This window comes from Clarias gariepinus, chromosome 26 (genome assembly GCF_024256425.1).
Source record: "Clarias gariepinus isolate MV-2021 ecotype Netherlands chromosome 26, CGAR_prim_01v2, whole genome shotgun sequence".
NCBI lineage: Eukaryota > Metazoa > Chordata > Actinopteri > Siluriformes > Clariidae > Clarias > Clarias gariepinus.
The window spans coordinates 9104346-9130334 of record NC_071125.1 but is presented as its reverse complement, the minus strand read 5'-3'; the positions used below and the strand labels follow the sequence as shown (position 1 = coordinate 9130334).

The 25989-nt window shown below is 38.7% G+C and overlaps 1 protein-coding gene across 1 annotated transcript; it reads right to left on the bottom strand.

Moving 5' to 3' along the window:
* Positions 1-19: 19 nt before the first annotated feature.
* On the bottom strand, positions 20-25989 carry tex10 (testis expressed 10). Its single transcript, XM_053487460.1, has 16 exons — positions 25886-25989; positions 24326-24509; positions 23493-24019; positions 23151-23360; positions 21624-21870; positions 19701-19813; positions 19359-19618; positions 19062-19200; positions 18625-18794; positions 16663-16840; positions 9866-9954; positions 8905-9038; positions 4789-4869; positions 4535-4704; positions 1878-2088; positions 20-249 (listed from the first exon to the last, which is right to left on the bottom strand). Coding segments are annotated over exons 1-16 (2826 nt in total). The 5' UTR covers positions 25888-25989; the 3' UTR covers positions 20-138.

Below are 25989 nucleotides of genomic sequence, written 5' to 3'. Positions count from 1 at the left end.
GATCGCTTTGATTCATTAATTATCCCAACATGTTTATTTTTCCTCGTAGTCTATAAAAAGCAACGTTTGTGAACATGGAAAGGCGAAGAGAGAGAGAGAATGAGAGGAAAGCAGAGTGATGAAAGGCGGCTCAGGAGGTTAGTAGATGTCCCTCATGGCAATGTTGGCACGGTGACTCGAAAGCGTCACGCTGTAGCAGTACAACAGGTCTGTTAGCCACTGCTCTCGGGTCTCGCCGCCGTGGTAGCGCTGTCAAAACACACACACATACAGAGCAGCAATTTAAGTATAGTCCGGTTTTATTAGCTGAACCAACATTCCATTCACGTGCATTTGAGCTACAATTTCAGCAGCATCAGCGATCAACAAAGCAACAGTGAGGCATTTGTTGTTGTTTAATTTTTTTTTTTTAACTTTATGCAAAACAGGTGTGATATAGTAAACAATAAAACCTAAACCTTTAGTGCAAATGATTCCTCCGGGTCAAGATGGAAAAAAAGAAGGGAAAAAATAGATGTGCATGCTCATGAGTAGTCGCTAGACAGACCAAGAAAAGACAAACTACAATACATAAAAAACGAGTGACTTGCCAGGGGGAAGACAGTTGCAAATATTTAGACTTTAAAACACTATGAATGACTTAAAGCCCTCAGCAGATATTCTGATTTCTGGTTTGCTGTTACTATAGACCTGCCAACACAATATGAATTACTTTCAAACATTACTTTTTATTTACATGTAACCATACACTCATCAAGAGTGTCTTAAAACAAGAGCATCTTTTACACAAAATATTTCCATTGGCTTGCCTGTTTTTTTTTTTAAATAAAAAAAATAAAAATTTTGTTTAAAAATATTAAGAAAATACTATTAAGTATAAAGATATAAGCGGATATAAAGATAGTAAGGGCCCATCTGATTGGTCAAATTTGGACACACAAATGCTTGTCACATAAACTAAAATTTATCGCAACTCTTTGTGATACAAATATCGCGTATACCATTATCGCAATAACGATAATTTTTTCGATATATCGTGCAGCCCTAGAAATGAGACCCGCAAAGACGGGTGTTACCAATAGAGACCTAGAAACCTCAAGTGGCGTAAACCTTTGGGATGAACTAAAAACGCTGAATAAAAACCCCACCCACCCTGGCCATTTTGTCTCACCTCAAACCTGTGGTTGTCAAACCTGTGGTTTAATGAGTGCCACAGCTGTGCTCCAAAATCTAGTGGGAAGCCTTCCCAGCAGAGTGGAAGTTATCAGACAAACCATCAGACGGATAAAGGGTGACTAATGGAACGAGTGTTTGGGTGTCCAGAAACATGAGTGATGCTGATCCTTGAAAAATTGCCAGATTGCTTAAAAGAGACTCGTCTGTCTTTGGGAACCATTTATCACCACCACTTGCTCGTTACAGGATCTCAACTGGGAGTTATTGCCACATTCTCATATAGCCATTTCCACATGTTTGAGCCATTAAAGGAGTCCCTGGGAGGCCAGGGTTTCAGATGTGAAGCAGGCAGTCTGATTATGGGTCAGATGTACTGAGAAAACCTTCTTCCTTGATGGTCTCCAAGCACTAGTGAAACACTAGGATAAATAGATTACTGTATTGGGAGATTATATAGAGAAATAAAAGGTAGTTTTTTGACTCTCATGACTGTGTTGTGTTATTCTGTACAATCAAAAGTCGGTCTGGACCCTGTCCACTTGCTGCTGAATATATCCCACCCCTTGACAGACATAAATGATTGTTATCCACTTCACCCGTCAGTGCTTCTGATGTTACAACCATTGGTGTATATCGTGCAAATCGAGAAACTCTGAAAGTTAGCCCTTACAAGCGCAGAACACGTGGATCAAGTGGTTTACCGTAAGGTCCTGGATGATGGTTTGCATCAAGCCGGCGTTGGCGGCTATGTGATTGCGGAGCTGTGTGTGTTGCAGGAGAAGTGAGAGGATCTGAGCCAGCATGGGAAGCTCCTCCTCACAAAGGTCACACACGCGTAGAGCCTGGAGAACCAATCGCAAAAGACGGGGCACTGTGCTCAGCGCGGCAAAACAGGCCTCCCATACTGCGTCCCTGATGAACAGACAGACACAAAGATAAACAGAGTGAAACAAATGGGTGGGAAAAGCAGCTCTGGTGTGTCTGCAATATTAAAAGCCGGGCCACGCTTAAATACGATTCTGTTTAACAATGATGCCAGGGTACAGTACATCTGTAGTAATTATGGTTCAAGTCATAAGCAATCTCTTTATTAATGAAACACACATTAGACAAACAGTCTGATTGTCCTTACAGTACGTTTTTTTCACATTTAATGCAATGCATTTTAAATCTGGCCAGTATGTGCTTTCAGTGGGGAATGACCGAGAACTATGAGAGCTTCCTGAAATGACTACACAGGATGTTTCCCCCCCAAAATAAAAATGTATTCTAAATTTGACGGCCATACATCAAGCTGTTGCTGAGACATTCCCTCACTTCCTGTTTTTTAGTGGTCATCTCAGACTGTACAGATCATACACTAAACGAATGTGCCATGTCATCAATACATAAAACCAGCGACACTTCCTGTCTGGTGATTTGAAGTACTGTAGTTCTAACAATGCTGTTAGTCAAAAACAGTAAACTGACAATTGAGGCCTGTTTCTTGGTTATTTAAGGATAAATTAAGCTAGAGATAAAAGGTCTGTTAGTTTTGACCCTAGCTATTTATGTGAATGCTCGATACGTGGGTCAAAGAGGTACCAATGCATTGAAGGACGACATAATTAGGCTGAAAAAAGAAAAGAGAGAAATAGAAGGACGCGGCCAAATGACATCAGTAACACCAAAAGTCCTAGAAGACATCTAAAGCAGATGATCTCACAATTCTTTCCTTTGTCCAAAAAAAAAAAAAAAAAAACCCTTCACAATGTCTAGACTTTCAAGAGATGTTTTCAGAAACGTAAATACAGAGTGTACCTTTAGATGAAAACCACTGGTAACACTCAAGAACAGAAACGCCAGATTAGATTTTGGAGAAAGAAAGAAAAACAAACATACAAAAAAAAAAAAAACCCTACTTAATTCTGATTAATGAAGAAAGATGAGAATACTCTATAAGAATATGGAGAGGAAAAGGAAGGGCCTTTAACCCAAAGCACACTATATCATATGTCAAACACGATGGAGGCAAAACCGATAGGACGGCGCTTCATAGTACAGATGGATAATGACACAAAAAGCACCCCAAAGCGTTGATGTTGGAGTTAACCATCTGAGCCCGATCCGACTGAGCTGCTTCTCATTTACTGAAAGCAAGACCTAAAAGCAAGAAGCAACTGAAGCTGGTGACAGTAAAATGGACTGGCTGAGTATTTAACGGAGGAAAATTTAGCGAATGGGTTCCTTAGAAGCCACTGACAAAATGTTTTTGCAAGTATTAAAAATAATCCTAATATTTATGGGTATTTTATTTTGTCCAATTATATCTGAGCCTGATCATAAGAGAGAAACATATACTCAAATACTTATGTTAAAATATTAAATAATACTATATTATAATATACTATATTAAAATTCTTTACGTTAACTCACTGAAACCGCTTAACAATAAACAATGAACAAATGATGTCATGTTCACGGTAATAGTTATGTCCAAAAATTTGCACCCGCTAACATTTCTGGTTTCCAGGAAGAGTGGGACTGTAGAGGTGTAGGTTAAGGTTTTTTTAATTTATGAACATTAAAGTTCTTTTAATTTATGAACATTAAAGGAGTGAACCTCTAGTGTAACCAGTGGATCAGTTTCAGCTTTATGCTCGTCTAATACTTTGTTGATTCCTGTACTAGTCCAGCATTGTGCTATAATGCGTTATTAGAAGTATTTGCAGTAATGGTGCATTGATTTATACATCTGTATTGGCAGATATTCCTCCAGTGTACTACCTTTGGCCTATTGACAAATAACTTGCCATCCTAGTCTAGTATCCAGATCATTACATTCACATGGAGGAAAAAAGTTCAGCATGGAGGTTAATTTGTGCAGCACTGAAACACTCTTTCACTGTACACGCACTCATGTTCAAAAAAAAATGGGGTGCCGCATTGTAGCCTTAAATAAGCAAAAAAATTGCCTATCCCATCGGCCAAATTATGATTTCGAACATCAGTATCGGCCCAGAATTTCACAATCGGCACATCCTTGATTTTCAGCTACAGACCCGCTCTTGAACTCTGTATACTCTTGACACATGTTAACACTTTATAAGCTATCTTTCTAACTATAGATGTGAGTCATCAGACAGTTGCACTCTATAAACACAGATAATTGCAGCCTTTATAGCTGCATGGACAACGTAGGGGTGCCTTTTGTTTCGTGAGCAAGTCTTTTTATCGTGCTTTTTTGTTACGGTAGAAAAAAAATGATTTTTTTTATTTTTGTGTAAAACAACATGCCTGATACCAATCTTTGTTCTTTTTAGATCATAAAATGGTTACGTTATTATGATGTGCAGAAATGTATGTGTCAGTGTTGCACCTTTTGCGTGCGCTTTGCTCCAACTGCAGCAGCAGACTGAGCATGCTCAGACAACATTCGGCTAAGAAGTGCAGGAGCGTATCGTTGAGCAGGAGGTTGTGATCCAGTAACCGTGGAATGCACCTCAACAGGGCGGCGCACATGCAGTCCGGGACCACCACCAACCCGCACTGGATGCACAAACAGAGACGATCAGTCCATTATGTTTATACCGGAAGAATTTCTGAACTCATAATGCACAGCTTTACACTCACCAGGTTCTTGACGACTGCGTTTTGTAAGATTTCAAAACACTGCCCTCGGGAGCCCAACGTCTCCAAACAGTGACATACTTCCTGTGAGGCAGAAAAGAGTGCAAATGATTTAAAAAAAAAAAAAAAAAAGGAGGGACTTGCTAAAATATATGTGCTTTAGAAATCGAAATCTTAGAAACATTCACTTCCTTATTAAAAAAAAATAATAAGCAAAAAGAAAAGATGCAAAAAAAAAAAAAATTAGCATTTTTATTCGTAAGCATATTTGATCATCATGTTAGTTCTGTCTATGCTTAAGTCTAAACCTCTTGGCAGAGGCAACCAGATTTTGGGTTTATACAGTACCTACTCATATTTAGCAGACTTCGCCATGCCATTAACACCCACAAGAGATGATAGCGTGCATGAGCAAAGAGATGGACTTTCATTTCATCTAACCACAATTTTATATTATTATTATTATTATTATTAAAAATAATTAATTATAAGGGTATACACCTTATTGGCTTCACATGCACACCAGTTTAAACATGACTGTGCACCAGTGCACAAAGCACTTAAAGTCCATAAAGACAAGGATGAGTGAGTTTGGTGTGGAAGAACTTGACTGGCCATCACCCGAGACAGGAATTGAACCCGGACCCTGTGCAACTGTGTCGCCAGGATATAATAATTTACACCTATAGCCTCAATATTACCAAAGCTTCATGAGGAAAAAGTAGTAGGAGGACGAAGATTAAGGGGTGAAAATAAAACCAGCCATTTGCACCAGTGAAATCTTTCTTAGTTCATGTCTATGATTCACGGTCAGATTGCCTACTTCACTCTGGCGTCCCAGGAACCCCTTGAATGGCCCAACTTGGAGCAAGATCATGATGAGGGTACAGTTCCCTCTTTTCCGCAAGTTGCTGACAAGTAATCGATTATCCTTCATTAAAATGATTGTAACATTCAAGTGTCTCATCACCATTCTGTGCTTAAAGTCCTCTGTAAATGTCTTTAGTTTTATACCTACATTCAAGAGACATTTTATCACAAGTCCCAGTTTGACTTGAACATCCCCTTCTATTTGTATAGGATGACAGGATATTTAAAATCAGAGACCATGATGATGATGATGATTATCTTGATAATTTTACTGCATGTTAAATCTTAAATCTCTTTAAATCTTGTTTAATCTTTGATATAAGAAAAGCCTCCAAAGGGTACCCAAAGTAACACACACACACGCACACACACACACACACACACACACACACACAGGTTTTAAAGGGTTATCTAGCCACTGAAAGCTGTTAGTGGTAATGGATGTTGACACTGGACAGATTAGCGATGGCTCATCATTGTTTCGACTGAAATTTTATGAGCACAAACAATAAATAAGTGTGTGTGTGTCTTTGTCTGTGCGCGCATCTTACGAGCTGGAATCAAATAGTGCTAATCGAATTAGAGCGGATTGGATTAAACAGATGAAAGCAGATGGGAATGTCATTCAGAGCAGGTTATTATCTGACATTAATCAAACTAACCGTGTTAACACACATTACACACAATTTAGATTGGATACACCTGATTGGCAATAAAGTAGTGAACACCCAGCGGTTTTGAACACACACATGCAGGCACACACACACACACACCACACAAAAACACTTTTATATCTAAATATCTAATAAACACCTTTAAGTCCCGAAAATTGTGCAAAAACATGTTTTTGTGGCGATTCTAAAGAATTCATGTTATGTTAAACTGATAGAATATAATAATATGCACTTTTTCTTGTTTTTACACTTTTACTCATTTTTTTCATTTAGAAATACAATTTACGGGACCAGATGATGTGAGAAAAATATATTAAAGCACCAATACGAACTTATCAATGTAGACAATTTTAAATAGATGAGTATTTAGGTTTTTGTTAACAAAAAACAGACAATAAAACAGTAGTATTGCATGAAGGGGAAAAATGCAAAAATTAATTTTCTAAACAAAGAAAATTTAATTACATTAATCAAAACTTACAACTTTTAGACATTCAGTACAGAACATTAACAATAACCCAGTGGCTTCCCAGTTTGTAACTGGTATATTAACAGAATAACGATAGAATTGATATTTTGGAAAAGTGTAAAGATCAATATATTTAATTATTTAACCATATTGCTGAGCCCTTCTTACTTACATTTAGATGCAAAGCTAGTTTCCAAATGTTTACTATAAATTCTGAAACAATTGTTTACTATAAACCATTAAAAATAAATAAATAAAAAACAATTGAGCTATGAATCGTGGGTAGACGGTTGATTCAATCAGATTTGATCTTTGTGCGTTGTAAAGTTCATTTCAATTTAAATGAATAGCATGGATAATTGTCTCAACTACAACAGTCACGTTATTAAAAACTACTAAAATAACATGTAACATGTCTTACTGATTGTTTAAATGTCCTGCGTCGTACCAAGCGATCCTTTATTCCTATCTACTAGGTGTTGCGGCACCCGCACCTTAACATATAAAGAAGCGATGTTCTCGCAAAATATGTGTGTTTGCGGAAGATGGAAGTGGTTTGTATTACCTGCTAAGGCTTTGGTGATGGAAATTTTTTTAAGTATCGTGTCAATTTAGAGCACCAAATGTTTGCGAGTTCTCTCTTCATCATCTTCATCTTCTATACCACTCATCCTGTTATACGGAGTCGCGGAGTCTATCTCAGATTACTTAGGGTACAAGGCACAGGGGCACACCTCGAACAGGGGGCCAATCCATCGCAGGGTGCACACACACACACACACACACACACACACACACACACACACACACACACACAACAGGCAATTTAGGAACGCCAGTTGACCTAATCTGCATGTCTTCGGATTGTGGAAGGAAACCAGAGTTCCCAGAGGAAACCCACTAAGCAGGGGGTCTGTACATGCAAACTCCACACACACAGACCCGAGGCGGGAATCAAACCTGGAGTTGCAAGGCCACAGTGCTAACCTCGAGCCCTACAAGTTACCTTAATAATTAAAAAATGTGAATCGATCCTGAATTTAAATCAAAATTCAAAACAAAAGATTAATTAAACCACAGAGCTCTAATCAAAAAGTTTGCAAAATGACAGACATAACATGAGCACAACTAGTGCAAAGAATCTGAAAATACAGTGTTGGAAGGACGTGTCCGTCTTGATCATGACACAATTGGTCTTAAATAGTAAGGTGTTATTTCTCGTCTCTTACTTTCACATCTATAAAAAAGTTTTTTTACAAAGCGCTTTGAAAGACAGTATTTCACGACTTTATATGATTTTTTGATGCCGACATTTAAAGTGGACTTTAAGAAAGTGTATGGGCTGTGTGTGTGTGTGTGTGTGTTCATGGGAATGTTGGATGACTTTTTCCCTCATTAAGCATTATTATTTTCAGTCGGCTTCACCTGTTGGCATCACCTCTCATTACAGTATCCGAGGTGATGCGAGCCGTTACAGCCGTCGCTGATTGACTCAGACATCGAAAATGAAAGCTTATCTGAAATTGTACTGAGGAATTATCAAGCCGTCTGTGTGTGTGTGTGTGTGCGCGCCGGTGTCTATGAGTGAGTGAGAGATGTAGAAAGAGCTGTTAGAGAGGGAGAGAGAGAAGCTAGCTGGAGGGCATGCTTTTTGTCAGGTTTTAATTTCCGTGTAAAATGTCAGCCGCTGATGGTGTCCGCTGGCTGGCATTAGCATTTCGCTTTAGCCAGCGGCGCTCCGATAACCAGCCCTTATTGAAATATGGAGCCGGTGCACCGTGATAACCCCCCCTCCCCCAAACCTCATCCCACCCCACCCCCATAAACACACACGTCTGCTCTCCAGGGGGAGAACGACATCGCTTACCATGTGTGTTAAATACGAACTGTGGAGGTCCTGTCGATTTGATAACGCCTAAAATAAGGGGTTGATTGACAAGGCTTAAGAGAAGGAGGCGCCTTGTAGAGACACCCATGCCTATTTGGGGGTGGTGAACTAAAGTATGTGCGTGTCAGTGTGTCGTCGTGGCCGTTTAGGAATGCCGAGCTGGTAGGATGAGAAACAGCTAAGCCTTGACTGAAAGCGTGAGAGAAAAGCGATCTCACCTCGACTACGTCCCAGTGGTGCGTGAACTGCTCGAGTGGTGTGGAGAACACGCTGAGGGGCGAGAGGGCTGACGACGGGAGCAAGCCTTCATCATCCGTCTGCTGTAGGGTCCTCAAGCTCTCTGACGAGAAACCTGAGGAGCAGAAGGTTTCAAATATTCAAATATAATTATAGAAAGAGCAACATCTTAGGAAGGATGGCAATTTAAATAGGAACAAAACTTTGAGAGGGGTCGAAAGGTAAAATTGAGAAATTGAGCTCGGAGGAGAATGATCAAGGTGGCGGGAAGGTCATGGCAACTCGAAAAAACTACGGTGAGCAGAAAATCATCTCAGAAAGCAAATGAATGAGCCGATCACATCAGGTTCCATCATTTAGAGCCAAGAGAAGGAAGTTGAGGCGACGTTGTGTACAGGTTCGAAGTTTATGACAGAAATTAAGATTCAGCTATTTCAGTCATGACCTGCAGACGGCAAAGTGAGAATTTAGCATCAGCAGCATGCATCTGTGGAGTTAACCTGCATGGACTGACCTGGTGGTGTTGGTGTAATGGTGTGGGGAAAGTTTTCCGAGTACTGTTTGCTGACCAGGTGAATGATGTCATGGCCACAATCTCATAAATCTACTTTAAGCATGATGTAACAACAGGGTGCCAATATATCGCAGGGGATACACACACAGGCCGGCCACAGTGCTAACCACTATGGCACCATGCCGTCTTATATGTGAACACAAAATTATTATTATTGTTATTATTAGGGAAAAGAAAAATTTTGGAAAAACATAGTTGAAATTTAAAAAATTTAAAAAATATATTTTTTTCTCTCCTTACTGTAAGAACAGAAATGATGGATTGGATCAAGTGAAATACATTTTAGTCACTTTAAAATTATTTAAAAAGCTCATTACCATTTATCAGTTTATATTTGTGTGTGTGTGTATGTGTGTGTGTGTCTCTACCTGTCAATGTTGAGAAAAGGAAACTGAGGTAATCCACATCCCGCACTGGCACATCCTGCGAACTGCTGGACCAGCCACTTAAAGGAGACCTGCATAAGACCACACACACACACACACACACACACACACACACACACACACACATTACTGCGCACTGGTCCAGCACTGATCCGCTCTCCCATTACAATGTGCCCCACTGTGCTTGTGTGCGCACTGAAAATGTCAGTCTAAAAATACCAGACACCTGAGATCCCCCCATTTCCTCTAAGAACACATTAAAAAAGTGGCCAGTGTTAATATACGAACGTTCACACACGGCTGCGTCGAACACAATCTGATGCGCGGGATCCCTATCCTTAATTTACCTTTGCTGGGCACATAAGCGTCCTCGCCAGCTTTTCCCTCCAGAACATTATTTAAGTGGATCCGACAGGATCGAGACAGGAATTAGTGCTCAAGTCACCGAATGCAGTTTTAAAAAAATATATATCAATGACTAAAGAGAATCAATTACTGTGTTTTGACTTGGGAAGGACTTTTTAAATGAATTGTGCATGTTTTTAAAGTTTTAATACAGAAAATCAAGAATAGCGTCAACAACATTATTAATCTCAGTGAAAATCACAACACATCATTATTAAGGTTATTATATACTGTTGAATTTTTTATGGTTAACATGAACTATAATGTGAGCTCATGTGAACGTCCCAGAAATAAATAAATTCATTAATTAACATCTAATAATATGGATTGTTGGTGGAAAGTTTGCTCTGATAATATATTTATATAACTGAATTACATTTTGCAATTACAATATTCGGTAAAAAGAAAAATCATGAAAGCAAATCTTAAATTATGTCCGTTTCTTCTAATAAGCAGCGCAGATCTTCGTTACAGTAATGTATATTAACCTTAAGTTCTTGACATATTTGGTATATAAACTTATAAAAAAGAATCTGGCTTGTTAAAAACTTGTTAAGGAGTGTGAAAATGCTGAAATGTGTTTTAAAACGACGCAAACACACGCAAACTGCCACTTTATTGGGTCACTGGGATAATTAGAGAACCGTTTCAGAGTCATGCTTTTCTATAAAAGAAATCTGAGTGAGGCTGCTCGTGTGCGTGTGTGAATGTGTGGTGTGCATTCATGGACAATATGCTCACTGTCTCTGCTATCCGGATTATTTTAGATCGGGCGGTGTAAGGGAGCGGGCCAAAAAAAAAAGGGGAAAAAAAAATTCAATTTGCATGTGGAACGGCTTCATGCGATGTGCTGAAATATCTCATTAAGCATCAATCACCGGGCGCTGATGTACACAGTTTCTCAGGTGAAATTAAATGAATTGTCAAGTGAAACTAAATGAATACAGCACTATAATGGGTTTTACTTATTTATTATGTTTATGCTTTTAATAAACATAAAAAAAATTCAATCTCATTTTGATGCATACGAAAAACTTTTGGAAAAATAAACTAAACAATTTTAATAAAAAATAATTTCTCTTCCACAGAGACTTGAATTTTGATTGCATGCTTGCTAACTGAATCTTTGTTCACCTTTACACTATTTCATTTGGATGTAACCGAATACAGGAGGCGGCTGCATGACCCCATGATACACACCAGCACATTCAACAGCCAGATCACCACTGGAAACAGCCGACATGTGTACATATTCAGCAGGAAGCATGATGTCTGCGTTCAGACCCAGGTGTAGTGCCATGGTGCGGTTATCACATTTGTATGTTGTGTGTGTTTTTGAATTTGCAAAGACTTTCCATCAGTTCACAAAAGTACATAAACAGACCGAATATTGATCCATTCACATACCTTCTGCATCAAGTCGGGCCCTCGGGAGCTTTGCTAATAATTTATCTGCACCTGTAAGTATCTTAACCGAACATAAACATGGTGCATCGCGTCCCTAATGTTGTACAGATGTGTAGTTTTTTTTGTCTGTTGTATAGGTATAATATTTAAATCTTTTAATAAATAAATACACCAAACTTTTAGAACTTACAGAACAAACATACGGATTGAAAATAATAAAGGAATATTTCTACATTGTTTTTTTTGGTCTTATTTACATTTCTGGTTCAAACAGTATTCTGGAAGTTGATTCAATGTTGAAATGTAAAATAAATTTAATGTAATAAAGTTTGTAATACCAACTTAAAGTGGATAAAATAATAATAATAATAAAATATTTCCTGGAATTTAAATTCAATTCTATGTACAGTACTCTACCTTAACTTACTGCTCCTAATAAATATAAATATGAGCATTTATAAAAGCTAACAGATTGTTAATAATAAGATATACCTTTATTCATCCCACAGTGGGGTAATTTCTATTTATTTATTTATTTATTTACAATTTCTAATAATGTTATTTGAATGCTACTGAATCCATAACACTAAACTAACATTCATTCTTAACTAACATTAAAAAAACAATAATAACTAAAAACAGCTACAAATATTCAAATAAACCTAAATATTAAAAGTCGCTCAACTGGTGTTGTAAAATTCACAGCACCAGCTGACCGTTAATTTCTCAATCCTCAACCCTGGAATAAAAAACTTTAAGCTGGATAGGTTTTGTTTTATTAAATTCTGACTGCATATTCTTTTCTTTGGGTCACCCAATTAGGATTTAGGAAAGGAAAAAAAAACAAAAAAAAAAACTTTTTTTTTGAACGTGTGATTTTTTTAAGTATGAATTTAATAATGTGCATTTCTAAACAAGGAATTTTGACAAAAAAAAAATAATTTTTATTTTTTTTGAACAATTGCCTGGATTTTTTTTTTTTACATAATTCATTTAATATTTGCATTCAATCAGATTTCACTTTTTAAATGTATATACTAAATTTTAAGTTTTATATATTTGTGTCAAGTCTTTTTGCTTTACAGTTATCTCGTCTCAAGCTCAGGGTTCCCAGGGTGAACTCCAGGCTCACTGTAATTGTAAACAAAATTAATCTGTTGATTAAGATAAGACTAATCATTTTATATTCATTAGAAGAAAAAAATTTTTTTTTAATCATTAGTATTTATTTTTTGTAAAAGCAGCGACACATTATATTTAGAATTAAGGGAATTAAGTAAATTCAACTCACTTTTCTTGTCACGTTTTCTCAGTTTCATTGTCAAACCCTTTCACAGTAACCAGCATGTTTACTTCATCTGTAAAACATCTTAATATGTTTACTCAAAATGCCTTATAACATCGGCAATTTCTTTACTAATGCGTGATAAAAGTTGGCACAGAGAACTTGCTCAGTCTACAGATTCAGTGATCAATTATTCAGATTCAATTATTTCAATTAGTAAAGTTATTAATTTATTCTATTTTATTATTTAAAAAAAAACTCATGTTTTGCCAGAAACAATCTACTAATGCATAAAGCATGAAGTTCTGTATTATTAAGAAAACTTAGTTGCTATTACATGTTAGTAGCAAGTAAAATTAAGTGAAAAGCATGTTTTCATTACAACTTAAATAAAAAAATATATATTGCAAATTATTGATACAAATTGAAACATTTTTCCATAATATTAAAGTGGATTTAAAAAGAAAAAGAAAATATACCTTTTGATCATGAATTTCAAAATTAGTTTTAATGTGTGAATAAGCTGCAAAATTTCTTTCTAGAGTGTTGATTGTGAATTTTTTTGTCGCGCTTTATAGTGTTATAGGTTCATTTTAATAAAAATTTTGACTATTTGCTTTGTCTTTTTATAGAAGTAAAGTGGACATTAAGCCTGAACATTAAATTAGGACGTTTAGTCTGCTGCCACTACATAAACACACAAGTGCCAAATTGAAGGGGGGGACAAAGGGTCCGTCATTTTTCTGCCCTGGTTTGTGCAGACACGTCCGCTTAGAGCACTGCGTCGCTGTAAATAATCACGTTCAGTCCTTCAGACTGATCACCTTTATTCCATGATGAAACATTTTCCCCCTGATGGGAGTGATCTTTTCCAGCATGAACCCACCCCCATCCACCCAGTCAGTGAATATATTAATAAATATGTTAATAAGGACGAAAATGATGTTAATCATATGCCATAGTCTTTACAATCACCAGATCTTAAACAAATTGTACACCCTATTAGACAGCGCTTTCTACCGTCATTATTATAAAAACATCAAACACGGCAATATCGTTTAGAAAAATGGTTCTCATAGCTCTAGATCCTGAACAGACTTGTGGTTTAGGATGCAGTAAAGGAGTTTGAGTGACCACAGGCATGCTGCTATTGGCAGATATCAGAGACAATGCAAACTGTATAAACAGTGCAATACTGCCCCCTACTGTCCAACTTCAAAATGGCAAGCAGGAGCTATTACCTGTAGTGCCTTTATTGCTGTCTACGCTCTATCCTCATCCTAGTGAGCAAACAGCCCTGAGGAACTGAAGTGAATAACACACACACACACACACACACACACACACACACACACACACACACACACACACACACACACACACACACTGATTGCTCCTAGACAGAGCTCCCTTTAGAATTGTAAGAAAAAACACAAATAAAGGAGTGGCTTTAGGCGAGTGTCTAAAAACCACAGTGGGGACACAGCATCTCTTCCTCTCTCTTACACACACGCTCACGGCGTGGAACTGACTTTAGAATATGCCGTCAGTCATTTATTTCTTAGGTTCCACAACTGAACACGAAAAAGAAACAAAAAAAACAAAACACCCAACCAATCAAGATTCGCAAAGAAATGAAAACCTCCGTCTAAATACAGTGGTGGTCCCTAATAATGAAACCCATCTTAACAGTCAATACATTGTACCAATATGCTGGATATCCGCAGTATTATCTGGACATGCGGATTTATTCCGACCATTCACACCTAATGATAAACCGTCTCAGGCCAATCAGACAGAAGGAGGGAAATTAAATTGTCCTTAATCACGCTTTGATTGATTATATTACAGACATCAAGTCTTCGACTTGTCTCGCTGCTAAGCTTCTATAAAAAACTTGAACTTCCATGTTTTGGGGGATCTGAGGCTATGTCCACACACATTTGGATCTGTGTGTTCTTGGGACCCGAAAAATAAACAAAAAACAAAAACCTCTAACACAAGGCTGTCCAATGCTTCGATCTGATTGGTCAGAGGGAGTCATTTAGTGCAACAGCCGTCCTGACAGCGAGAACTCAAATCCGAGTTATAATTATATTATTTATCCTCATACATTGTTGTTTCTAAGGCAGTAACTCATTCGCAGGGATGCATATGGAGGGTGTCTCACATAAACATGATGATTAGAATAAAATGTTAATATGGTGAAGCTTTCTGTAATTAGACGTTTATTTCAAATTTATGGAAGGAGTCTCCAATGTCAGCGCTGTCTATAGGTCAGAATGTTTCCACCATGTGAACCAAATTCAGGACAGATCTTGGCACATAAAGAAATATAAAAATAAAGAAATTATTTAATTAATTCTGTTAAATATCACTATTTTTAAAACTTGTTTTGCGGATGTTCCACAACAGTAAAGGGAACAACACCTGGTTAAAAAGAATGAAGTCTTAGTGTTGGCATAATGCTGTGTTATAAAAGGAATAAGACTCTTCAGGATGCACTGATCACTTACAGGTAGTAACAGTAACCATGCTTGTCCTTATATTTACTTGCATGGACGTTATAACAAACATCTGTTTACAGATCTGATTATACAACGATTCATTTTCATTATCATTTTTAACCTCAAGCAAACGATTGTAAGATTTAAAGTTGATATTTTAATTAAGCCGATACTAACTTTTTATCTTCATATGCAGAGTGTGAAGTGCAAAATCTGTCACAAAGACTTGTGTGTACAATGGTAAATTCTAGTTGGCCTACAATGACAATGTACTTCTGCTTTGTCAGCTGAGGAGTTTGTAATATTATTACATTAGGTAGCAGATGCTTATGTGAGTAATTCTGGTTGATGTACTGTATGTACTCTGGGTGTAGTGATAGTGACTGGTGGTGGGATTGATTTTCAGGAAACACAGGAAGTGCAAACAGTCTTTGTTCTGTGTGGTTAAACCGATCGGTCGTCTCAAACCATCTGATGATCGATTATAGAATGATTACCGAGTCCCTACCAATAATTCAATCATAGGAGATAAACACGTTCAGTTACCTAGTAATCTATGAGATGACCAGGTTTGGAAGATGTTGGTGGAGTGAAAGAGCTGGACAGAGAAAAAATAAAGCTCTGTAGCCAAATTCCTCCTGATCATCAGAGACCACAAGATAATTCAACAGCATTGTGGGTAATTGACAATGTTAAGGAGATAGCGCATCATAAGACGGTATGACACATTTTCAATAAGAATCTGGTTATGATGTGTGCAGCACTGTTTGAACTAAAGCAGTGTTGTCCATGTGAGCCATGGCCCCCTAGTGGGCGGTAAGGGTTCTACAAGTGGGTTATGAGATGTCATTTATTACAAATAAAAAAAAGGTTTTAAGTGGCAATTTTGTAATTAGGTTTACAATAAACATAAATATTTATGATTAGGTATTTGCATTTAAAACGTAATCAAAACAAATAAAAAAAAAAAGCCATGGGAGTAAAATAAACTGGACTTCATATTAACTTAAACACGTCATCTGTTATATTAAACTTCCAACATGATGTTCTTCATTGATCTTAGACGTTACATTTTTTAAATTGGGCCACAGACTTGTTAATGTTAGGGATGAATCGACTAAACGCGTTCTGCTTTTCAAAAGCGTTTGGAGTGTGTGCGTGAGCGTGCGCGGTACCTGAAGTGCACTGTGCGGATGAGTGTGGCAGCAAGACTTGCAGAAACCCTGCCTGTGTTACAAACTTGACTGAGGCAGGCCAGAACATCAGCAGGAAACGCTGGCAGGTAGAACAGGATCTGAACCAAGCGCTGTTGCTGTTCCACCGGCAACAAGACAACGCAGCCCTCCTGAGGATCTACACACACACACACACACACACACCATGCAGAATTCACTGTTCCCCGTTCAAATGTTAGTACATACAAGAAAAGAGAAAGCGCTCTCCCCTTCCTAATACAGTACTCTGTAGTAACTGTCAGTAAGTAAACATGGGTATATGTGATATAAGTGTGTATGCATGAACATAAAAAAATTTGCGGAGAGCGTGTGTTTTCCCCTGTAAGTGATCACAGATAGACAGACATTATTAGCTGCTGACGCACTCTGCTGATGTCAATGGAGCCACCACACACAATGGCAGCGCTGTGTTCTGGAAACATGAAACTACAGAGGACTTATCGCTCTCCCTCTCTCACACACACACACGTACCACACTTGCACTCTCACACAATTTCAGACAGCTACTGAGATCGCCGTGTGCGGCTTTGATTAGTTTCCACCCGCAATATAGTTTTTGTTGTGTACAAAGTATAACCATATAAACTATTAGCCAAACCTGCAATGACACTGAATCCAAATACTTATACTTCAATATGGAGCTGGTCCTCTTTTTCCACTCTTCTTGGAAGGCTGTCCACAAGATTTTAAAGTGTTTCTGTGGGAATCCGTGCCCATTTATCCTGTAGAGCATTTATGATGTCTGGCACTGATGATGTTGGACGAGAAGATCTGGCTCGCAACCTCAGTTCCAGTTTATCCTAATGGTATTCGATGGGGTTGAGGGTCAGGGATCTGTGCGGTCCAGTCAAGTTCTTCCACCAAACTCATCAAATCATGTCTTTATAGTTCTTGCTTTGTGTACTGGGGCACGGTCATGTTGGAATAGAAAAGGTTTTGAAGCTCTGTACCAGTGGAGGATGCATGAGATGCCATCCATGCAGATGAATGCCATTTCCTGCTTAGCCAGGAGGAACGTCAGAGACGATGTGATTGCGGTATTTCTTTGGAAGTTCAGCTGAACACTTTGGTGTTGCAGTAATGAATAAATATTTTATTTTGTAAAATTTTATTTTTTTGCATCTGTGCACTGATTTTGCATCTGTTCACTACTTTGTAGTGTTTCTCATTGTACTTAGTGAATTTTGCCATATATTACATAAAATAGACAACATTCGTGCTGCACGTACTGTACATGTAGTACTGTAAATGCTATTACAGGACCAAAACGCCAAAACTTATTTCCAGTTCCAACCTCCTGTAGCTAAAACATATACAAACACATCTGATGGTAGTGTTTTGGACTGATTACATCAGTGTTCGATGCTCTATAAGACATAAGCAAGCAAATAGACGGTTTCAGTTTGGCAAGGAGAAAAGATGGCTGTGTTTCGTTTTGCAGTTAAGTAGTTAACTCTTTATTTCGTGTTTAGAGTTTAAAAAAAAATGAGATGTGTTGAAACATTTGAGAAAAACTTTCTCAAGTCTTTTTTGATTGAAAAAAAAAGTAAGAAATGCATTTTTGCTTTGTGTTTTTAAATATTTTAATATATTTAACTATACAGCTTTAATGTAGTGTGCATATGATGAAGCTTTTTTGCTCATCACGGTTGCACGGAGTTACAAAGCTAAATAATTTTTTGCACTCTTGCCCTGTATCTGCATGGTTTTATGTGCTACTGTATACTGCTGCTACAGGACAAAACCGGCTAATTGCATAAATGATCCGAACTATAGATGTACCTATTTAAGTGGCCATTACCTGAAAATATTAAATATTTAGTATAATTATCAAATATTTAATTAAATAAAATCAGGAAAAGGTGTAGAAGTGTGTGTGTGTGTGTGTGTGTGTGTGTTCACCATAAAGGTTGCATGCATGCGTCTGCAGACTGTCCAGCAGGTCTTTGTTGCCCCAGGCTGCAGCAGACTGCACCGTCTGCAGAATCTGCGCAGACAGTTGAGGGTTACGGCCACCCAGCTGCACCAACTGGAGGGGCAAAGACGCCAACCAGCGTGTCAAAATCCTGCTCCTGAGCCAGAACGAAAGAAGAAGAAAAAAAGATCAGATAAAAAGAAACAGACCCAAGAAGAAGCTGATGGCGGAATTCCACAAACTGCTTAAAAGCTAACACTGAGGCGGCTTATCGCTGAAAAATCTCAATGTTGGCATTCTGTACGGAAGGAGGGGAGGTGGAATCAGGGGTCACTGTTGCCACGTCTTCGTCAGATAGAGATTCTTCATTCTGTACTAGTTATAATAATATATTATCATTATATATAAGAATAGATAAGTGTACCTGGCGATATGAGGCTGCTTCTGGTGTTCTTGTATGTAGAGTTGACTAAAGAAACGCAGCAACAGGGTACGCACAGACAGGACCAAGTGCTTCTGCTGGTACTGAATATACACAGCTTGTAAGAGCTCCTCTGTCACAGCTGAAAACACACACACACACTTTACACCCAAGGCCGGGGCACGATATTACATGAGCCATATTAAATAAGACAAAGTTTTACTACAGTTAACAATATCCTCTGCAAGAATTCTGAAGTATCCGCATTACGAAGCTAACGCGGCGGGCTGAAAGGCTCACCGCGACTTTGCTGGGTAACAATCATCCTCCAAACCACCTCCAACAGAGCAGCGAGGTGCTTCGAGCTCAGCTTCCCGCCACCCGACAGCGTGTCCGTGACGAAGGCTCGGATCGGCCCGAGCCAGTCTGCGTCCTGGCCCGCCACGTGGTCCCGCCCCCTCAGGCTGAGCGTCACCATCACCTGACACAGCGTGACATTCAGAGCGAGCGGCTCTACGCTTCCCGCAGCGTTAACGCCACCTAGAGCCTGCTGCCTGCTCCTAGACAGATTTCCTTCTGTTAGACTGGACAGGTTTTTACTAGCTTAGACAGTAACATAAAAAACAATTCCATCAAACACACCTCTTCCCGTCTGCTTTCTTCTTGTGTCTAGCCACTTCTAGCTGTCCGTAGGGGAAATTCTTCATGAAGTGCTGCTTGAAATCACTCAGGTATGAACTGCGAAACCAGGAATCCTATATAACAAAAAGACACAGATATATTTGGTTAAATGAGACGTTTCCTTCAAGAGAAATTTAGGTGGTAAACAGGTTTCTCACTTCGTGCAAGCAGTGTGTTTACCCACGGTTGGCATCCACTATGGCGCATTACTGCCACCTTCTGGTCTTGATCCAAATTTATTTTCCTTTTGGTTTAAATCCTTTTTTTTTTATCCTATCGCTCTTAAAAATACCCATCAAATACTATTTATCTTTTTTTATCTGTTTTTGCTTTGTTATTATTTTTTACATTCTAGAATTCAGTTATTAGTCCAAGACAGAAAGGTCTCTGAAAAAGTATTGTCAAGTGCATTTTCAAATCCCATCAAGCACCATGATGAACTGTTCAAATGAGATTATTGCATATTTTGTATTCCTTCATTAGCTCATAGATTTACAATGTAGAAAGAAATAAAGATCCAGAAAGACCATGGGATTGGAAGGTGCATCCAAACTTTTGACTAGTAGGGCTAGAGCTGGGCGTTATGTCCTATAAATCGAATCTCTGATTTTTTGAGACCAAATACGATTTTCGATTTCAAAACGATTATTTTTCTTAAAATTATTAAAACACTAAAGGGTATAGGATTTTTTAAAGCAACAATTTAAGCAAAAAATATATAACCAAACATGAACTGCTTATCTGGACTAAAAGTGCCAAGTGCAAACTTTATTTCACTAACAAGTTTTCTGGTTATTTTGAAAAAACTGTAAACAACATACATACTGTACTTCTTTTTGGGGTTAATAAAGGGTAAACTTTGCAAGTTCTGATTATTCTAGCAAAATATGCAGGATTGATAAAGTGCAAGCTGTAGACCTAAATTACTAAAATAAATAGTTGTAAATATAGAAAATGTGCATTCAATAGCTTGAGACATGCCCTGTGCCATCGATAAAATCGATTTTCATTTTTCAACATCAACATAAACCATAAATTTGAAATTAATTGATAATAATGATTAATCGCGCAGCTCTAAGTGGGATATTATAAAGCTTGTTCAAATTCTAATGGAGAAATAATTAGCAACAAAATACCATACTTGTGTGTTATTGGGCGATTATTTTGTGTGACTGACCCAAAATAGATTTTTTTTTTTTTTAATCAAAATTTTTTATCTATATGTGTGTATTTGAGGTGGTAAAATGTTAAGAGTTCCTCAATAATCCTACAGGTGGTGAACTGTGAACTATTCGCACATTGGCAGGAAACACAGCGGTAGGAGTGAATTATTTGACTTGTGAATTATTGTTTGTTTAGGATTGTAACAAATATAATTATAAAAAAAAACTGGATATTTATAAAATCGTGATATTAACAGAATGGGAATACAAATTCAATCGGCAGTTTACTATCGTGATAACATTGTATCGGGTGATCCCCGGCGAGTCTCATGCCTACTGTTTAGTAACCAACACTGTCAGAAAGTGTGTGAATTCTGGCTCTGACAATTCCTCAACCTCAGCTACATCGCAAAAATTGTATTTGTTTGTACCAGCTTGAAATATTTTCCCATTAATTTCATTGAATTGTCTAAAAAACCCTGGTGTCATTCTTCAATCCACTTACAGTTCCTGTTACATAGGGATGAAGATGTGCAGTTCCACAAGTTTGTGTCCCATGAGCTTCATAAATGACTGTCCAGATCACATTCCCTCTGCGTTTGGTCACATCCCTACTGTGCCCTTGTCTGTTCATGTAGCTGACTTAGTAATCCATCGGATTACAATAACCTATGACACTAATGGTGGATGTGTGTGTGTGTGTGTGTGTGTGTGTTCACACCAGCATGTCCTGTTGGTCTTTCTGAGGTGCAAGCCGTCTCAGTAGCTGCAGTATGGTAAGGATCTGGAACATCAGGGCCATGGCTTCCTCTGAGAGCAGATGCCCGCTGTCTGTTTGAGATCGTCCTCCACCCATGGCCTCCACCCACACCTCCAGGAGAAGAGGCACCAATGTACTTGCGAAACCCTGCACTGTCTCTGCTGAACAGAGGTCCTCACTCACTCCAGCTCCAGGCTCCAAATCCATCCTAGAGTCAAAACGCAGAAGCACATCAGACACTGAGACTGAATATTAGGAATGTTAACAATTATTTACCATTAATCAGTTAATTAGTGTTTCAAATTTTACCAAGTTCCTTTTTTTGACTTCTATAGAGTTGCACACCATAAGAGGGTGCAACTGCAGTTCATGCAACGAGCACAAACACTTGATGTTTCTTTCAGATAAACCATTTTGAATGAGGACAGGGAGACGACTGTATTATTTTTCTTTATTCCAATTGTTTAAACTATTTTGACTTTATTAATGTGTCTCTTGTAAGTAATAATAATATACAAATATACAAATATATAAAAGTAATAATAATAAACAATACAAAAAATATACAAAAGTAATAATAATAATATACAGTTCCTGAAAAATTGTAAAGTAGGGACACAATGAAGGACAATAATTGTAAAGTAGGGACACGTTACAGGACAATAATTGTCCTCTATAATAATTATAAAGTAGGAACGCAACAGAGGACAATAATTGCAAAGAAGGGACACAGCAGAGGACAATAATTGCAAAGAAGGAACACGGCAGAGGACAATAACTGCAAAGTAAGGACACAATAATTTTTTGCTTTTCCTGGGCAAAAATTTTTTTCAGATCCCAAACATATATCTATAATCTCTTCCAAACACTTTGGCCAATCTTCCGCATTTAAAATTAGCACAAGGCAGGGGACCCGACTCTCTGATTTGATTGAATGTTTGTGTGTAAAATTGAGCAAGCATCCGTGTGAGAGAGAGAGAGAGAGAGAGAGAGAGAGAGAGAGAGAGAGAGGAATGACTCTACATGACTCTGCAGAACAAAATGCACTTCAATCTGCATCAATACCATTCTCTTATTAAGGATGCATTATTGATTTTCAAACTCTTTGATGTAACACGGTTCATTTTCCAAATAGACCCAAAATGAGCAAGCTAGGATTCACAGGAGCTAAAGGGGTTTCGCACGAGTCCCAAACGAATCCTTAAAACTTAGTGCCAAGGTTGACCCCGCGGCACTTAGATGACCTGGACAAAAGTATAGACGCAAATTTCCATGTGTGTGTAAAATTGGGGGAAATGGCCATCAAGTCCAGTATTTTGGTAAATCAGTCAGTCTGATTCCTTAGAAAAGTGATAGCGAGACATTTTCAGGAGCAGGATAGGGAGGATGGCAGGAGTTATTATGATATAAATGTCTTAAATGTCTAATTCTGTATTGCATGTTATATTCAGTAACATTACACATGGGTGTAGTTTATACACATCATACCTTAGACGATAGGTTGAGTGAGGTGTGGGCTTTGCTCCGGAATTCTCGAACACCTGAATGCTCTCTTTACTGAAGTTCTGCTCCTCCCAGTTGATTTCGATGGGTGTGACCGTCCCTTTCTCTCCGCTCCACATCCCGAAGCCACTTCCACACACTACACCATCTTCTGCAGGTCTCTCCTCAACTACTGCCTGAAGAAACCGGCCCAATCTAAACACAGAATAATATTTTTTTTAAAACACGCTTTTATGTTATATTTTAGAAATAATGGATTTCAACGTCATTGCTAATGTTTTTATGCAGCTTTAGGACGCATTATAACATCTGCACTGATTTCACTACCTGAGCAGGACAGTGAGTCTCCACTGCTGCGCTGTAATGGATCGGCTAGTGCTTATGGAAAGCGCGTAGCTCCCCTTCTCCGCCCGATCTCCGCCGACTCTGGCCCTGTCCACGGTACTGCCCATCCGCCTCTGCGAGATGAGCTCGACGAAGTTTGAGAGCAGCACGGCGTGTGTCTGTGCTAGCAGAGCGGGATAGTGCTCGAGCAGCACGTCCAGCACCCGGAGCGCGTCCTCCTGGATGCCGGTTGTGACGTGGGTCATGGCGCAGGAGAGGTGAGCGCCGAGCAGAGGGAAGAAGGGAGCCACACGCTCGGCCGGCATGCACTGCGCCACTAAGCGGAGGAGACGTGAACTGGCCGTCCGCACGTCTCCGTCTTTATCTGTGAAGAGCGCAGCAACTTCGGCGAGCACAACTGACGCATGCTGCTCGAGAAGGGACGGATGAGCCGAGAGCAGCTCACGAAGCCCAACGAGAGCATTCTGCTTCACGCTGCTGCTGTAATGGTGCAGCTGGGACAGCAGGTCCTGGGGAATAAACACACACAGGGAGAATCGAATGAGAGACAAGTTTCCTTAGGAAGGCAAGGTGTTTTATTTCATAGTGTGGACAACAATGTCTAAATCTACATTTAGAAATATCTTATAATGCTCTCTATGCTCAGCCATGACATATAACCCATAATAACATCCTATGATAGGATCCGAATGATTACACTCAACTGTATACTGAAATACTGGTGAATACAGTGGCATGTTATAAACATCACCATAAGGTGTAGCTAGATACGATAACCAGGACAGTTAACTCAAGATGAGACAGTGTAAGCGAACCTTAATGCCGAGCTGCCGGTGTGTAGTCGGTCCACTGACGTCTCTCTTCAGTTGATCTGTTAAATGAATGCTCCTCGATTTAAAGTTGACGTTAGTTGAATTTTCCGCCTTGGGCTTCTTCTTCCCGACTTTGAGTTTGACTTTGTGGAAATCGTCCTGCCTTTTCTTCTTCTTTGATATTTTCCTGTTGAAAAAAAAAGAAGAAAAAAATATATATATTTGAGTCGATTTCCTAAACACTTCGATTGTGTATCAGGATGAATCAGGATTCTTTTGTGTGGTTATTCACTAATTGGTTTTCAGTTTGATCGGCTGATCAGCCTCACATATAGACAATATAGACAGACATATAGAGAATTCTGTACCGAGGTCAGTCTCTAACCCGCTCCTTACACACGTCTCAAAACACTGCACATGCTAATTATTCGAAAATCGTGTGCGTTAGAAGCCCCGCATGCCCGCAGCCATTTTGGAGGCATTTGAGGCTGTAGAATGTCCGTATAGTGGACTGTAACTATTTACACATTTTTAAGCTTGTCCAGAAATAATAATTATGCCTGAAACAGAGATAAACAGCTCAGTTAAATGTTAAACCCTTGTGTTTAAAGTTAGTGTGTACTTTTTAAATGCTGCACTCGTTTTTCAGGTAAGGTTATGAGTAATGGACCACATTTAATTATTAAGCGTTAAACTTTTAAAAAGGTTAAAATTTATAAAATCATGAAACTTCTTAAATTGCAATTTGAATCGAATCGGCACCGAAGTATCTTGATAATATCATTTACATTTAGGCATTTGGCAGACGCTCTTATCCAGAGCGTCTTATATTTTTATCTCCTCATACATCTGAGCAGTTGAGGGTTAAGTGTCTTACTCAAGGGACCAACGATTGTTACTTGGTTGTCATGGGGTTTGAACCCGGGACCTTCCGAACCGTAGTCCAATGCCTTAACCACTGAGTTCCCCCTGACCCGTATTAGGAAGTGATGTAGTGGTTATAGGTCTGTGTGTGTGTGTGTCTGTGTGTGTGTGTTCTGCATGTTTTCCCCATGCTTGATGGGCTTCCTCCGGGTACGCCGGTTTCCTCCTAAACCCCATAGACATGCAGATTAAGCTAATTGACGTTCCTATTGTCTGTGGTGTGTCCCCTGTGATGGATCGGTACCCCGTCCGGGGTGGAATAGGCTCGAGGCCCTGTGCGACCCTGTACACAGGAGTGAGTGGTGTAACATAGAACACGGCTATGGTGTCTCATGTGACGTCAGAGAGGCGCACAACGACTACAATAATAATAATAATAATAATAATAAATCTATTTAGAACAAACATCAAAAACAGCACTAGGCAGATCAAACACATTTCAGCATAAACATATTGAATATGTCTCAGAGTGGAGGCTCTCCTTAAGATTTAATGTGTAATCTGGTTTATTTACAGAGATGCTGCTCTTCATCAGTAATCAGGCAAGACCAGGCAGTGTTTAACTCAAACAATCTCAGCGCATTCACTTCTCTCACTTACAAAACCACTAACTAATAACAGCACATTACACATACTCACATCTTCTGTCTGATTCAGGTTAAAACAACGCGATTATAGAAAGTCAACGTGATCAGTCTCGAGCTGCTGCTGCTGCTGCAGGGTTCGGGGTCCTTCAGTTCTGC